The 15,119-nt window shown below is 38.6% G+C and overlaps 1 protein-coding gene across 5 annotated transcripts in view; it reads left to right on the top strand.

Annotated features, from left to right (window-relative positions):
* Positions 1 to 15,119, top strand: part of SMARCA2 (SWI/SNF related BAF chromatin remodeling complex subunit ATPase 2) — a 119,846-nt gene that overhangs the window by 6,795 nt on the left and 97,932 nt on the right. For all 5 annotated transcript variants that reach the window (XM_084505414.1, XM_084505412.1, XM_084505411.1 and 2 more), the window contains 2 exons: positions 2,549 to 2,809; positions 10,920 to 11,043. In XM_084505414.1, coding sequence (XP_084361540.1) covers positions 2,585 to 2,809; positions 10,920 to 11,043 — 349 coding nt within the window. In that variant the 5' untranslated portion in view covers positions 2,549 to 2,584. The remainder of the gene's footprint in view (positions 1 to 2,548; positions 2,810 to 10,919; positions 11,044 to 15,119) is intronic.

Below are 15,119 nucleotides of genomic sequence, written 5' to 3' on the forward strand. Positions count from 1 at the left end.
AATTATAAGAACTCCAAATTTGCTTGCTGGAAATGTTTAATGTGTATGTAAATTACATTGTAACTAGTAGGGCTAAGATTGGGGCCAGTTATTTTTTTATGAGAATGACAAATTAAGTTTAAAATGAAGGTAAACAGAAGTGGAGATTTTGATACCTCATCTTAATGTAGAGGTGTCAGTGAAGAGTTTTGTGAAATCTAACATTTTTGGATAGTAGTTTTGTAGTCGATTAAGTAGTGGTTCTGTATACAGTTTTCTAGATAAAGGTGTTGGTGCTAGTTTCTACCTTGTTGAATAGGCTGAATTTTGTTTATAACATACAGAGGGACTCAGCCATGACAGTGTCAGTGTTAGGTTTTGCAGCGTAACAACAGGCTTGTTTTGTGGAAATGTCTGTTTTCCTCCATAAGGCTAAACTGTAGGCCTCTTAGACGAAACCATGGCATGGTGTATGCAGTTGTGAACATTTGATAATGTAATTCCTTCTGTGGCGACGTTGTGGAAATGTGAGAGACTAATTAGTGACTCTGGTGTTTTGTTGTTATCATTTGTTTTGAACAGAGAAGCTTCACATGTATCACCTTGTTTTACCTTGCAAGTAAATAGGATCCCAAGGTAGCTTATTTCATGTGAGAATAATTTATTTAAAATAAGTTAAGAGCCATTGTTATAATTACCTTGAATTAGGACAGAGTAGTAGCTAACAAAACATAGCAAAAGGGAACTTACAAGCAAAAGCTATTAAGCCATTTTCGATCCTGAAAGAATGTGTAGATAATTGGGGGTAAATAAGTAAACATGCTCTTGATGTAGTAGTATTTCATCTTCTCTGCTGTTTCTGGAAAGTAAAGGTTCTTGCTTGTAAAAGAAAAGATGAGTTCTGTAAACTTTGAATTTCCTACTTGCCAATATTAATCACCAATCCTCTGCTCCTCTCCTTTCCTCTTTCTGTCATGTCTTGCAGATGGGCCTCCTTTTTGCTTTGTTGGGAACATCTAGGAGGGTACTTTGCTTGTCTCCAGTGCCTGTTTCTTAATTTGTCTTCCTTGAGTTTGGGTGTTTGTAGTGTTACAGTGTGGGTTTATAAGAGCAGTGTCATGGCAGGGTTACACCATTTACTCCTGTTAGAAAGTAATTACTGCTAACCATGGATAGCGGATAAAATCAGATGTGGAAGGTGGAACAATCTTCTGTGATAAATGCTGTTAGGAGAGAATATGGGTCAGTGAGCCTCATAATGTGCTGTCAAAATATTGCAAATTACAGTGCATTTTAAAAAGATTAATTTTTTCACTATATTGGATTTATTATTATGATACAGGTAACCTTATTATAAACCTGTATCCAAAGTTAATTAAGCAAGCAGGCTAGGCCCATATAATGGCTAGCTGTTGCTGAAAGTGGTGATCCTACCTGCTGTTCAGTGCTGGCAGTGAATGTAATATGTCCTTTCAGAAAGTTGGTTTGGTAACCTAAGTTGTTAATTTTTTTATTTTTCTTTTTTGTATAGAGTTACTTAACTGCTCAAGTAATGAGGTCACTCTATGATCAAACACATGAAAATGGGGCAGTTGGGAGTGGGGAATACCAAGAAACATAACCGATCTTGTTGGCAGCAACTATCAATTTTGTTTTTTTTAAAAAAAAAAAAAAACAAACAAGCAGATGTGTCACTGCGTTACAGTATTCTGGCATTAGTAGACTAAAAGTTCTCAATATTAGACATTGGTAGAAGTTCTCAGAAAGCTGAAGGATATTTCAAGCATTTAGCCTGCATCAACTTATACTGTTAAGAACACAGAAATAGAAAATAGCAATGATTGCTTTTCCAGCCTGTAAAAGCCTGCCATTTGTTCTCTGAGCCCTTACTGTTTTATAAGCCACTTGAGCTGCATTCTCTTGGCTTGTGACATCAGCAGAACCCCTCAAGTGAATTATAACTGTGTTCAGGCCAAAATAATTCTTTTCTGTTGTCTGTTTCATTTGATACTATGATTGCATACAGAGATAAGCATAGAGGTCCTAAATTAATATCTAACTAAATAAAAGAAGTCAGAAGATAGTGTTAATAGTACTTGTTTTGCTGTGTTCCCATGGATTTTATAAGAATTTTGTTGCAGTCATATATGTTGAGTTTAGGGGAACATTTCTGAACACATGTGTTAATAGAGATGCACAGCTGTCTTCCTCTGTCTTTAGCAGTACTGTTCTTGACCGCGTTTTATAATTTGATGAAAGCAAGTCTACTGAACTACGGTTTTCTCTGGTAGATATTTCTGATAGCCCACCAGCTTCTTTGTTCTGTGAGTAACATATAAATGTGAAGAAATTGAGTGAATTGTCAGAATCTTTCTCCTTTTGGGGCGCTTTTTGAGGGGTGATCAGACAAATGTGCCATGTTAAGGATGATTTAAGCATTTTCTTCAGATGAGTGTGTGTGTGTGTGTATGTGCGCATGTGTGTGGTGATTGCCCGTAGATTCTGTTTATTACATCTCCAATGCACCTACCTAATGTCACATAGAATTTCTCTTTTTGTTTGTTCTTAGAGCTATTCTGCTAATTGAAAAGGAGACAGAAAATAGATGTCCACGCCTACAGACCCTGGCACCATGCCTCATCCTGGTCCTTCCCCTGGACCAGGACCTTCACCTGGACCGATTCTAGGACCTAGCCCAGGACCAGGGCCATCTCCTGGCTCAGTTCACAGCATGATGGGGCCAAGTCCTGGTCCACCCAGCGTCTCGCATTCAATGCCAGCAATGGGACCTACCGATTATCCACAGGAAGGCATGCACCAAATGCATAAGGTAATAGTTCATTACAAGTGAACCTTTTTTTCCTAAGAGCTATCTCCACTTAATAAAAAAACCATACTACTTCTACTACACTTAGAACTGCATAATTGCTATTACACTTCACTTGCAAAACTGCAGCAACGTTCTTAATTCTGTCTTCATCACTAAAGGTGATGCATATTCTAGATTAAAGGCAGCTTGTTTGTTCTTAGTAAACTGCTTTGAACTACAGACTGAGTGGTTTGCAAGCTTTCATTTTTAAACTGTGTGCTTTTCACTAGGTTAGACCTTACTAGAGGAAAATAAATGGAATTACAGTGTTAAAACCTTATAGTAGATCAGTCTAACCAACTTTTATTTTTCTTTATTATCTGTTTCGAAGCATATTGCTGCTATGTTACATTTTTCTGGGATTTTTCTTGTTTTCCGTGAAAGTTGATTTTTAAACTTTTTTTTTTTTGTTTTAATACTTTTAACTCTCAAAGGGCTTGTACTTAAAAATTTGTTTAGTATTCTGTGTTTATGAAAACCTGTTTTCAAAATATATTACGTTACGTCCACCTTAGTAATGACTTTAAAATTGTGTAACGTACAACAACACGAATAGTTGGATATAAGTGGTTGTCATACACTTAGAGTTACTTGTGTGCTTAGGCTATCATTAATGTCTTCTGCTTTGAGGACATTATTTGCTTGTCTGTAATTTCCTTTTTGAGACCAGCCTCGTACATACTTCCATTTTTGTTTGGTTGTGAACCAAAGCTTAAGAAATAACAATAATTTCAATTTAACTTATGTTGTTCTCTCAGAAATACGAAGTAACCGCTTAAAGAGCCAAGGTTCTAAAGGCATTTTGGTAACTATTGCTGATGCTGTACAGCACTGTTGTAAGTTGTGGTGGGTTGACCTTGGCTGGCTGCCAGGTGCCCACCAAGCTGCTCTATCACTCCCCCTCCTCAGTGAGACAGGGCAGGAGGGGGTAGAAGACACAAGGAGAAAGCTCATGGATTGAGAAAAGGACAGGGAGGTTGCTGAGCAAATACTGTCACATGCAAAACAGATGCAACTCAAGATTAATGGAAGTTATTGCCAATTGATAGTAAAGTAGAGCAGGGAAAACTAGGGAAAAAAAATAAAAAAAAAAAAAACAAAAACAAAAACTACCTTCCTTCCACCCCTCCATTCATCCAGGGCTCAACTTCAGTCTCAGTTCTTCTGCTTTCTCTCCCTGTGAATAGTGCAGAGGCCTGATGAGTGAGGCGGGGGTTGAGGTTGGTCCATACCGCTTTGTCTCTGCCACTCCTTAATCCTTACTCTCTTCCCCTACTCCAGCATGGGGCACCTACCACAGGAATACAGTCCTTGCCACAGGTTGCAGCTCTTCAGGAACTGCTCCAACATGGGCCTGTACCACGGGGTCCATCTATCCCCCAGGAGTAAACTGCTCCAGCACTGGTCCCCCACGGGTGGGCAGCAGCTCAACCCCAGACCCCCTGCTCCTGCGTGGGCTCCTCTTCATGGGCTGCAGCTCCGGCCCGGGGCCTCCTCCTGCGGGGGCTCTCCGTGGGCTGCAGCCTCCTCCAGGCCACATCCACCTGCTCCACCGGGGGCTCCTCCACCCATGGGGGGGCTGCAGCGTGGAGATCTGCTCCATGTGGGACCCATGGGCTGCAGGGGGACAGCCTGCTCCACCAGGGGCCTCTCCCTGCACAGGCCGCAGGGGAACTGCTGCTGCCTGCCTGGAGCACCTCCTGCCCTCCTGCTGCACTCACCTGGGGGGCTGCAGGGCTGGTTCTCTTATTTTTTCTCAATTCTCTTTCTCAATGCTTTTCCGCAGTGAGCCTTTCTCAAATATCTTATCACAGCAATACAACGAATGTCAGTGGCTCAGCTCTGGCTGGGTTCCTCTTGGAGTCGGCTGGATCTGGCTCTGATCTGACATGGGGCAGCTGCTGGGCTCTGCTCACAGAGGCCACCACTGCAGTCCCCCTGCTGCCAAAAACCTTGCCGTGTAAACCCAATGTATAAGCACATAAAGAAATTCAAATAAAAACTAAAAAATGTTTATCATAAACATATTTTAACTTTCCTCATGAATTGTCAGCTTCTTGTTGTCATTTTCACATATGGATCAGTTTCAGTCGTTAGAATACTGTCCAGACAGCAGGGACATGGCACTACTGGCTTTGCATGAAGAATTATATTGTTAAAATTTGTAATAGCACAAAGACAGATGAAGTGAAGGAGGCCACAATCCAACTGACCCATTTGTACTGAAGTATTGAAATTGTAAGCTCTGAGTTTAATACCTTCAGTAACTAAAATTTTTGCATGTGAATTTTGAATTGCATATTTTAGCTGTTAGCCAGATTTGTTATCTTCTATTAGCATTTCTTTATTTGTGAGGTCATTTGCAGTCCAAGATGCCTGTACTCTGGTGAGTGTTCCAAACACCATAGGCAGCCAGGGTTTACATCCTTCAATCTTCTCAATTCTTTCTTTTTTAAAAGATTGTGTACCTGCAGACAAAAAGGCCAACACCAGTAATTTTGCAGTAGAACAGTTTAATACTCCACACATTGTCTTCAACTGCTATATCCTGTTTCACCCTGTCTGTTCTTCAGATGTCAAATGCTATGTCAGCATTAGAATCAAATGGACAAAGTCCTTTCAGAGATTTTAAGAGCATATTACAAGTTCTGTGAACCAATATAGAAATTCTCCCAGGGAGGTAGCCCACTGAAATGTTTTGAAATAGGCACCGTGTCTGTGAAGAGTCCAGATAGCTAATTCAGAGGTGACCAGTCAGTATACTTACAGTAGAATTACTTTCCTTTTTCTATACCTTTATTCTGATAATGGGGCAAAGGCTGTAATTTTAAAAGCCCTTATTTAAGTATTGAAGTTTAAACAGCCTTGCTGTCCTCTAGTTTGCCACTTTTTAAGTTCCACCATGCCTGTTGGGAGCTGGGGGGGAGATTGAGGTGGTGGGTGAATGAGACTATACTAAAGAACGGGTCTGTTGAACAGATCCAGTTGGAGAAAAAAAAAGTTGTTTTTTAATTTAATTTTTCAGTCTCAATCGGTTTTCAGTCCTGTTTTCCTGTACAACTACAGAAACAGTCTATTACAACGACTAAGGGAGAGGCTGGGGAAGGGTCTGTTTAAGAAATGCTGTGAAAGTGTTCCTCTGGACCATTTTGTATATGTTACTTGAGTGATATTCCATGCGGTTAAAGTGAGCGATCATCCACCTGCATGTTTCAGTTTGAACAAGTAAACTTTTTCTTTCTCCTTAGTGTTATTTAAATCAGCTTGGCTTCTGTGTAATGATGTAACATAGCATTTCTGTTCTTTTGTTTTCCTCTTTTTTTTTTTTTTTTTTTTTTTTTTTTTTTTTTTTTTTCAAACAAGCGTAGTAAAAGTGGGGGAGTGTGCAAAAAGTGTCCCAGTTGTGCAACTGTTTGTGGGATGTACATCCATATGTGCAATGGTATTGTGGTTCTCACTTCTAAATTTAACAGATTAAGTGGTAAAGCACCTTAATTCTGTGTTAGATGTTTGACTAGTTTACAGAGCATAGCATGATGCATAAAAATGAAGTGTGGAAAAGTAGGTAGGTATAGAAATGATCGATATAAATTGATATTAACAAATTGTAATTCCTAAAGTTCATTTACTTAACTGCTGTTAATATGAAAGATGAAGACTGTATATTCATATAATAATCCAAAAAAACCTTCCACAGGAAAATTTACTTTTGATTTATGTAATTCAGTTTTGACAGAAACAATAAATTAGCTATTTTTCTTACTACTTCCTTAAGTAATCTTTAGACTACCAATGATGTTGCCAAGGAAATCATTACAGGCCTAGTGGGAACTGCTGCCTGTGGGGGACCCGTGCTGGAGCAGTTTGCTTCTGGGGGATGGATGGACCCCGTGGTACGGAGCCATGTGGGAACAGTGCTTGAAGAGCTGCTGCCTGTGGGTAGCCCCTGCAGGATCAGTTCAGGAAGCATGGCATCCCATGGGAGGGACCCTGCGTGGAGCAGGGGCAGAGAGGGACTGTGAAGGAGCGGCAGAGATGAAGTGTCGGGGACTAATAGTAGCACCCGTTCCCCTGCATTGCTCAGGGGGAGGGCATAGAAGAGGGTGGATGGTGGAGGCGGGGGGAAGGTTTTTATAGTTTGCTTTTAGTTCTCACTGCTGTAGCCTGTTATCAATAGGCAATAAACTACAAAACTTCCTATGCTGATTCAGTTTTGCCCATAATGGTAATTGGTGAGTGATTACCATTATGTCTTTATCTCAGTCCATAAGCCTTTTTTTTTCATCATACTTGCTTCTCCGGTTTTGTTGAGGAGTGGGAGTGAGAGGGTGGGATGGTAAAGCTTAGCTGTCTATCTCTGTGAAACCATCATCTCCACATATCCATACAGGCTTTTCTGGAGGCAGAAGATAGGGATTGATGATTTTAGTGTTCCCTGTATTATTTTTGTTGCATGGTTTACATTAGTGAAAAAGGAATGTATTGTTCTTGAACTTGAAAAATTAAGAGGGACTTTGTGTGAGATGGCATTCTGGTGATTTATATGAGTTTAACAGAACTGTTGGTTAAATCCCTACTGCAAGGACAACTACAGTCAGACTGCCTGTCTATCAGTGATGTGGCTGTGTGGTTAGGTGACAACACGTTGCTATTTGGTCTGTGTAATTTTTGTTAGTGCAGTTTGGTCTATGTAATTTTTGTTAGAGTGTGGTCTAGAAGAAACCTATTTTGATTCTTAATCCTAGTCTCTGATTTCAAGGCCCATGTTTTATTTGTTTAAAAAGCAAGTAGGAGGGGAAAAAAAAAGACACCATAATCTGCAGTTTATCTGGAAATAGGTCAAATCATGATGTAACACTCTTTATGAGATGACCTTACTTAATGAAGAGTAAAAGCAGTGTAGGTAAAATGTTCCTTGTATTTTAGGCAATACGTAAGTCTGCAAGTTTGCCAGCTTTGCCAGCCATGTAAGTATGAGCTTACATGTAGTTGAGACTTATTCCTCATTAGGTCTTAAGGCCCCTCATTAGGTCTTAAGGAAGCATTGCATAATATCTGTCCTGTTCTCTGTACCTGTTCTTACTTACAGGGACAATAATAGTAATATGTACTCAAAGTTGAGTACGTCTCAGCTTCCTATTTCCCATCTGTTCTGTCATATTAAAAGAAAAATAGAACACACCGATGTGACAGTAGTGCTGTATTGCTGGTACAGGTTATATTTTTCATGCCAACAATGTCTTTGTGGAAGACATCTCTAATTTATACAGGACAGAAGAATTCACAGAAATTGCTTTGTGTGGGGGATGTTTTCTGTGATTTTTAACCTGTTACATAGGTTTAAAGTTACCTAACTTTGTAACTATATAGTGATTCAAAAAGGTTGTGAAAAATAACCATTTTTCAAGTTATATAGTCCTTGTCTACATGGTTTTGGAGGTTGTTTTTTTTCTTCCCCATAGACAGTAGAGGTGCTTTTTGATTAAAAATATTCTTGAAAGCATAAGTCTCTTTGCATTTAATCATTGATCATTGAAACTAGTTTTGCCTTGAAAGAAAATTGTGCCATCTTCATTTTTTTTAGCTTTCAAATTAAAAACAGATCAATCAGTTCTATTTTTCCTTACCTGTTTCTAATGAATTTCACTTTTAGTTTTTTACATTATAATTTCAACAAATACACAGAAGCAAACCCATTTTTGCTGTACTTGTGCTCCCTTCTGTTAGACTAGAAACATTTCAGTTTGCCAGTTGTTATTTATTTACTTATTTTAAAACACATATTTTACAAAAACTGTTGTTTTCATCAATTCTTCCCACAGAAGTACTCCTCCAATTGACGTGTCTATGTATGGTCATGTGCCTATCCTTCCATTCCTTTTTTTTTTTTTTAAATTCTCTTTTTGTAAGGACAGCTGTAGGCATGTATTTGTCTTCCTTTTCACTGTTGCTCTTCATTAATGCTAGCCCCATTTCCCACCTCCTGTGTGCTAGTACTTCTGATGCTCTGGATGTGTGTGCCATGTCCCATCTTAGGTCCTTTCAAAGCTGCCAACATCAACAGAGGCTTCACTGTTGCCATCCATTAGTTCAGTGCAGTGACACCCATCCCTGCTGTCACACCACAGAGTATACAGTCACAGCCCTTTGTTCTCAAAAACAGATTCAATTTTGTGCACAGTGTCTTCCTTCTCTTGGAGGCCCTGAAGATTTAGACCTGAGCGTATGCCCCGATAAAATAGGAATGGGTCTGATTTTACAGGTGTTTTGGTTTGTGTAGTACTTAGCTCCTGCAGGCAAAATGTGAACTGAGCATTCTTGTCAGCGTTAGTTGTCTATAAATAGCTGAGAAGGGACAGGGAGAGAGCTCTTCATGCTCAGAAAATGGCATTGGGTTTTACTTGGTCAGCACACTGAACCTATTTTTAATGTGTCTATTAACCTATCTCTACATTCCTACTCCACATCCCAAGTTCATGTAATCAAAAATAGTCTATCAGATAAAAGATTTTTCACAGACGTTTTTATAATGTCATGACTAAAGAATTTGTTGAAACAAAAATCCATTTTACTTCTCCTTTTCTTGGTAAGTTTTCTGTTTTTTTTATCCTTAGTTTCTGGCAAGGAAAACAATGGTGAAATATTTCAAAAGTGCTTACTAACCAAAAAAAAAAAAAAAACAACCTCTATTTAAAGATAATTTCAATCAAACAAAATTATTTCAATGGAAGATTGAAAAATTATTTGTAAATCCTTTATATAAAAGTTAGCTTTTTTCCTTTTTCTGTATAAAAGGATAATGTTTCTTTAATTCAAATTTAGTAATGTGTAACAAATTTATCAAAGAGAGGAAATATTACAGTGTTTTTCTGTAACTTGTATAGCTTTTTTTTTTTTTTCCCTGTAACTTCTTTAACTTTTTTATAGCTTCTTATGCATTTTCTAACAACTTGCATTTTCCATTGGAATACTTATTCCTACCTCCTTTTTTTTTTTCTTTAAAAAAAAAAAAAAAGTATCATCAATATGTAGGTGTACATTCAGAGAAAATGGGCTGCAGGGTCTATGTTTATAGTAGGGCTTGCAAGACAGTATTTAGTGTGTGTGCAAGTATGTGTTAGAAAGGCATAGTTTCATATTTCTGTATAGAAAAGGTAAGTGATGCCACCCTTTCCTTTCCTAATAAAAAGCTGTGCAAACACTCTTAAGCCAGTAGTTAATAAGCATTAGAGATCCGGTATAATTTTTGCTTTCAGGTAAACTTTTTTAGTTTTCTTAAGAGGTGTCTTTTCCTCCTTATATTACTTTTCCTGTGTTTTCATATTTGGAGTTTTGAGGTTTCTATTAGGGAGCAATTTCCAGTGCTCTGCATGCCTTCTGCATATTTTTCTAACCCCAGGCTGTCTTCTCTTCACTGTCTGAGAAGGGCTTTTGGTCCTGTTTTGCATTCCAAGTACCATGGGAACTGTAGTTTTTGAGGAGTGAATGAGTTGACAGTGACTATAGGGAGCACAAGTATTTGAGTAGAACAATGTCTTCCCTTCCTTGACTGCCTTAACCTCTTCTTTGTAGGCAAAAATAGGGAACCTCCTGTAATGGTATCTTTATGTTTGAAGAGAAACAATGTTTGGGGCATTCCAGTAAAGACTGAAAGGGCAAAGTTTGGACTAAAAATAGCTCAGGCCAAGCCACAGGCTGTACTTTAATAAGTTGGTGTGTGTTACACAGCTTTGTAATATGAGACCAATACAGCTCATGTACTTGTATGTGGATGGTTTGCCTCCCTGGTGTTGCCAAACAGTTCATAAGGAAGCAAAAAACCAACCAACCAAACAAACAACAAAAAAAACTTGTCAAAAGAGAAACAGAAAGGGGACAAGCGCTCCAGTGGTGCTATGTGCTTCCTGATATGTATGATTCCAGGGATAATGGTTCCCATTGTATTTATTTTGAATGTCAGATAAGAGAAGTTTGTACTTCATGTTTATTTAGATTTTAAGTTAAACTCTTTTACATTTTTATAGTGGATTTATACACTGTCTCTGTTTAAATACTTTTTTTTTCTCCACAGTCCATTGATGGCTTGCATGAAAAAGGAATGGTTGAGGATGTTCACTGTGGCTCCATGAAGAGTATGCGACCTCCTCACCCTGGGATGGGTCCACCTCAGAGTCCAATGGACCAGCATAGCCAAGGTTTATACATACTGTGCATGCTCTGTGGTTTTGGGCCCCCATTATGCCCCAAAGAGTCAGTAGTTCTGTGGAACAGATTTCTAATTATTTCCATTCAGCTTTGTTTGGAAAAAATAAGCTCGTATCAAAGGGGAAGGTGAATAACATACCAAGGTGAATAACGTCTTGTCTGGAGTGCTCATCAGTCATCCACTTGGAAAAAAAAAAAACAGACATTTTTGTAAGGTTCAACTCAGTGGTCTGTGATTGAAACCCTAATGCGTAAATTTGACCCCCTATCTAGGACCATGAACACTAGAAAGTATTGTTTTTCCATTGCACTTCACAGTATTGGTTAAATGAAAAATTACTTTTGCATTTAGGTATTTGACATTCAGCTAAAACTTTCCCATTGAATTCACGGGGATGGAAACATGATGATTTGAGAGCAACGTTTTACCCGACTTTGCGTTTACCTGGCTCCATTTTAGGGCCATTTCTCTTTAATGTTTTCATAAATTACTTGGATGTAGGACTTGAAGGCATACTGAGTAAATCTGTGGATGATGCTAAACTGGGAGGAACTATTGACTCCCTTGAGGGTAGAGGGGCCTTGCAGAGAGAGCTTGCCAAAGCTCAGCTGGACAATCACCAGTTGTATGAAACTCAACAAGAGCAAATACAAGATTCTGCACCTAGGTAGAATCAACCTCATCTATACATACAGATGGGGAAGAGAGGTAGGAGAGGCACACTGGGGGTTTTGTTCAGCTAGCTGATGACCATGAGTCAACAGCATGCCCTGGCAGCCAGAAGGGCCAGCTGTAGCTGCAGTGCATCAGATACATCACTGCTAGCTGTTTAAGGGAAGGGATTGTTCTGCCCTAATGCAGCCTTATCTCCAGTACTGTGTGATGTTTTAGAGAGTGTCCAAAAGAGGGGTACGGAGATGGTGAAGGGGTCTAGAGGGCAAGATGTATGAGGGGCAGATGCGGTCCCTTGGTTTGCTCAGCCCCGAGCAGAGCAGGCTGAGGGGAGGCCTCATGGCGGCCTGCAGCTCCCTCACGAGGGGAGTGGAGGGGCAGGCGCTGAGCTCTGCTCTCTGGGGACAGCGACAGGACCCGAGGGAACGGCATGGAGCTGGGACAGGGGAGGGTCAGGCTGGGGGTTAGGGAAAGGGTCTGCATGCAGAGGGTGCTCGGGCACTGGGACAGGTTCCCCAGGGCAGTGGTCATGGCACCAAGCCTGCCTGAGTTCAAGAAGTGTTTGGACAATGTTCTCAGACATACAGTCTGATTTTGGGTGGTCCTTTGGGGACCCAGGAGTTGGACTTGATAGTTCTTGTGCGTCCCTTCCAACTCAGGGCATTCTATGATTCTGTATACCTTTTAGAAAGTGTGGGGGCAGGGGAGGGGGGAAGGCATAAAAAATAAATTTTGCATCTCATCAGAAATTATAGCAACAAAATTGTGGATATAGAATATGTGCTCATATATGAGAGTTATAAATTATAAATGAATTGATAAACTGTACATGGAGTTGTAGATATATATAATCTATGTAAATTGAACATGCTGCTGTGAACAACTAATCTTGAAATAAGGACCACTGAATTTCGAGCAAGTCTCAATCAAGAGTTTTGGAAGTAGTGATTATTACAGTCTACTAAGATACAATCAACTGACTCTTTTTGTGGTAAGAGGATGTGCTTTGATGAGCAAATCAGAAACATTTCTAACGTAAATCTGCAACAATTTTGTCATTCTGCTCATAAATTCATATTTGCTGTTTCCATGGCAATTACTGTTCTGAGATTTTTGCCCTTTTTTTTTTTTTTTTTACTAATGATAATTACTAAAACAAGATATGCAACTTTATTACTTCATGTTTTTTTTTTCCCTTGATTTTCAGTGGCATGCTAGTCACGTGGGAGGAATCTCTTACAATCTGAGACAGATTGTTACATTTTTATTTCAGTCATACTGCAACACCATGCTTTACAAAAACGTTGGGCATTAATTTATGGGAAAACTTAATTGGTATCTGTCTCCTCAGCAGTTACTCCTTTCCACTCTTGCTGCCAAATGGCAGAAAGGGTAACATTCCTGACCATTTGCAGTGACCAGTTTCCTTTTCTTGAATGCATACACAGTGATGTCCTTGTTTCAGTATTAAAACCTTTTTTTTTTTTTTTTAATGCTAATGAGTTAAATAGAAATAGAAGTCCATTGCTCTGACTTCATAGCTGGCTGCTTAAATAATAGTCATACTCCATTTAACTGAACTTGAGCTGTGTTAGAAAGTGTGTTCAGCTTCTGTGAACTTCTGTGCTGGAAGTCCCAGTGTTGATATTAGAAGTATGAAATTTACTGTAAATTGTTAAACTGCTAAACAGAGTTATTCAGAAAATTAAATCTATGTTTAGATTTGATTTTGTAAGAGGAATGGGGAGAAATTGCAAAAAGCCCAATATATATGTGACAATGTTGTTTTTTTCTTTAATTATAATTCTTAAAGAGATATAAGTACACTGAAACAAATTTCCTCAGTTTTCTGGAATTTAGAACAAAGTAAATGTACTTACGGTGACACAACAGTGACACATAGACCTGTTTGAATAGTGTGGGTGGTTTTGCTTTCTATTGGTAAATGAAGGATAACAAGTGTAGGTATTTAAGGTTTTGGGACTTAATTTGTATATATTTTTAATTAGAAACCCGTATTTGTTGCACTTCTCACTATAAAGATACACCAATTTAGTTATTTTATAAAATTCACCATGATTTTGCTATTGTACAAACAATGATTGTTGTTCCTACTGTTCTTCAATTAGCTGCACTTTCTTTTTGGATTTGTTTCCTTCCTTTTAAAGATGAGAAAAGTTGTGTTGGGTCACCTTATCCATCTGCCTGCCAGCATAAGACCTCTCAAGAGTTTGTTTCTCCAGCCCTAGTTTTAAATTACTTGCACACATGGGGCCTCTATGTCTTTCTCTTGGCTGAAAGTTTCACAAAAGACAAGAGACACTGGCCATACCTCCAAAATGGAAGCTTTTATATATTGCTTACCTTAAAAAAATTTTGTAGGTTTGACCCAACATGAATGTATTTATCAGTGTGCATTTTCAGGTATTATGCTTTTCCACTGTTACTGCAAGCATGTACGTGATTTATTTTTTAAAAAACAAACTTCAATTTTTGTCTGAAATGACAGTTAAGGTGAATGCTATACTGAACTAAATTTCTTCAATTTTGTATCTTTCTCCTCAAAATACTCTCTTACATTGATCTTTTTGGATAAGCATGTAACCTTCCAATCAGGTTTAGCAGAAAGTTTTTATGTATATGATCCTCAGACATCATCATCCTTCAAGTCTACTTAATTTTTAGTAGAAGTCAAGATCTCTTTTAAATATTGCAGTATTTGGAGTGGTAAAACTTTGACTCTTTTATCTACCATTTGTTGTCAGACTTTAGAATTCAATTGTGTTCTCTTCTGTTTAATTGTAGCATTAAAAGTGGAGGGAAAAAAGGTCTTATCTTAATTTTTAGCTTTCTAGTTCTTCAGCTTTGTAACAGATGAGGAAGTTGGTCTTCGCTTTTGTTAACTAAAGTGAAATTAAAAGCAATTAGAGCAGAAACTTATACGGTTTGCCTTTCGAAAATACTTGTGTTTGGTGAAGTGTTACGAATAAGATTTCTTCTGTTGTCAGTACTGAAGAGAATATGCAATTTATGACATCTTATGATGCATTTCTCTCAAAAAAAGTTGGTGTCAGATGTTTTTAATCATTTATACAGTTAAGAAAGCAGCACTTGTTAATTGCTTAAAAATTCAGAAAGATTTCTGATGTAGTTTCACTAATCCCACTGTGGGATTATGGAGAAGACATAATCAGAATCAGTTCCTCCAGCATAGGTAAAGCACAATGGGACTGAAGGAGGGAAATAATCATGAGAGTGATTAAGAATCACCATCACTGAAGATCTTCAGAACTTACTTAGATGAGACCTGGAGAAACTGGATACTTTGAGTTACCCCAGCTTAGATGATATCTGGGGCTATTTGACCTCCCTTTGCTAGAATTGTGTCTTCTA

Source organism: Aythya ferina (assembly GCF_964211825.1).
Source record: "Aythya ferina genome assembly, chromosome: Z".
Classification (NCBI taxonomy): Eukaryota; Metazoa; Chordata; class Aves; order Anseriformes; family Anatidae; genus Aythya; species Aythya ferina.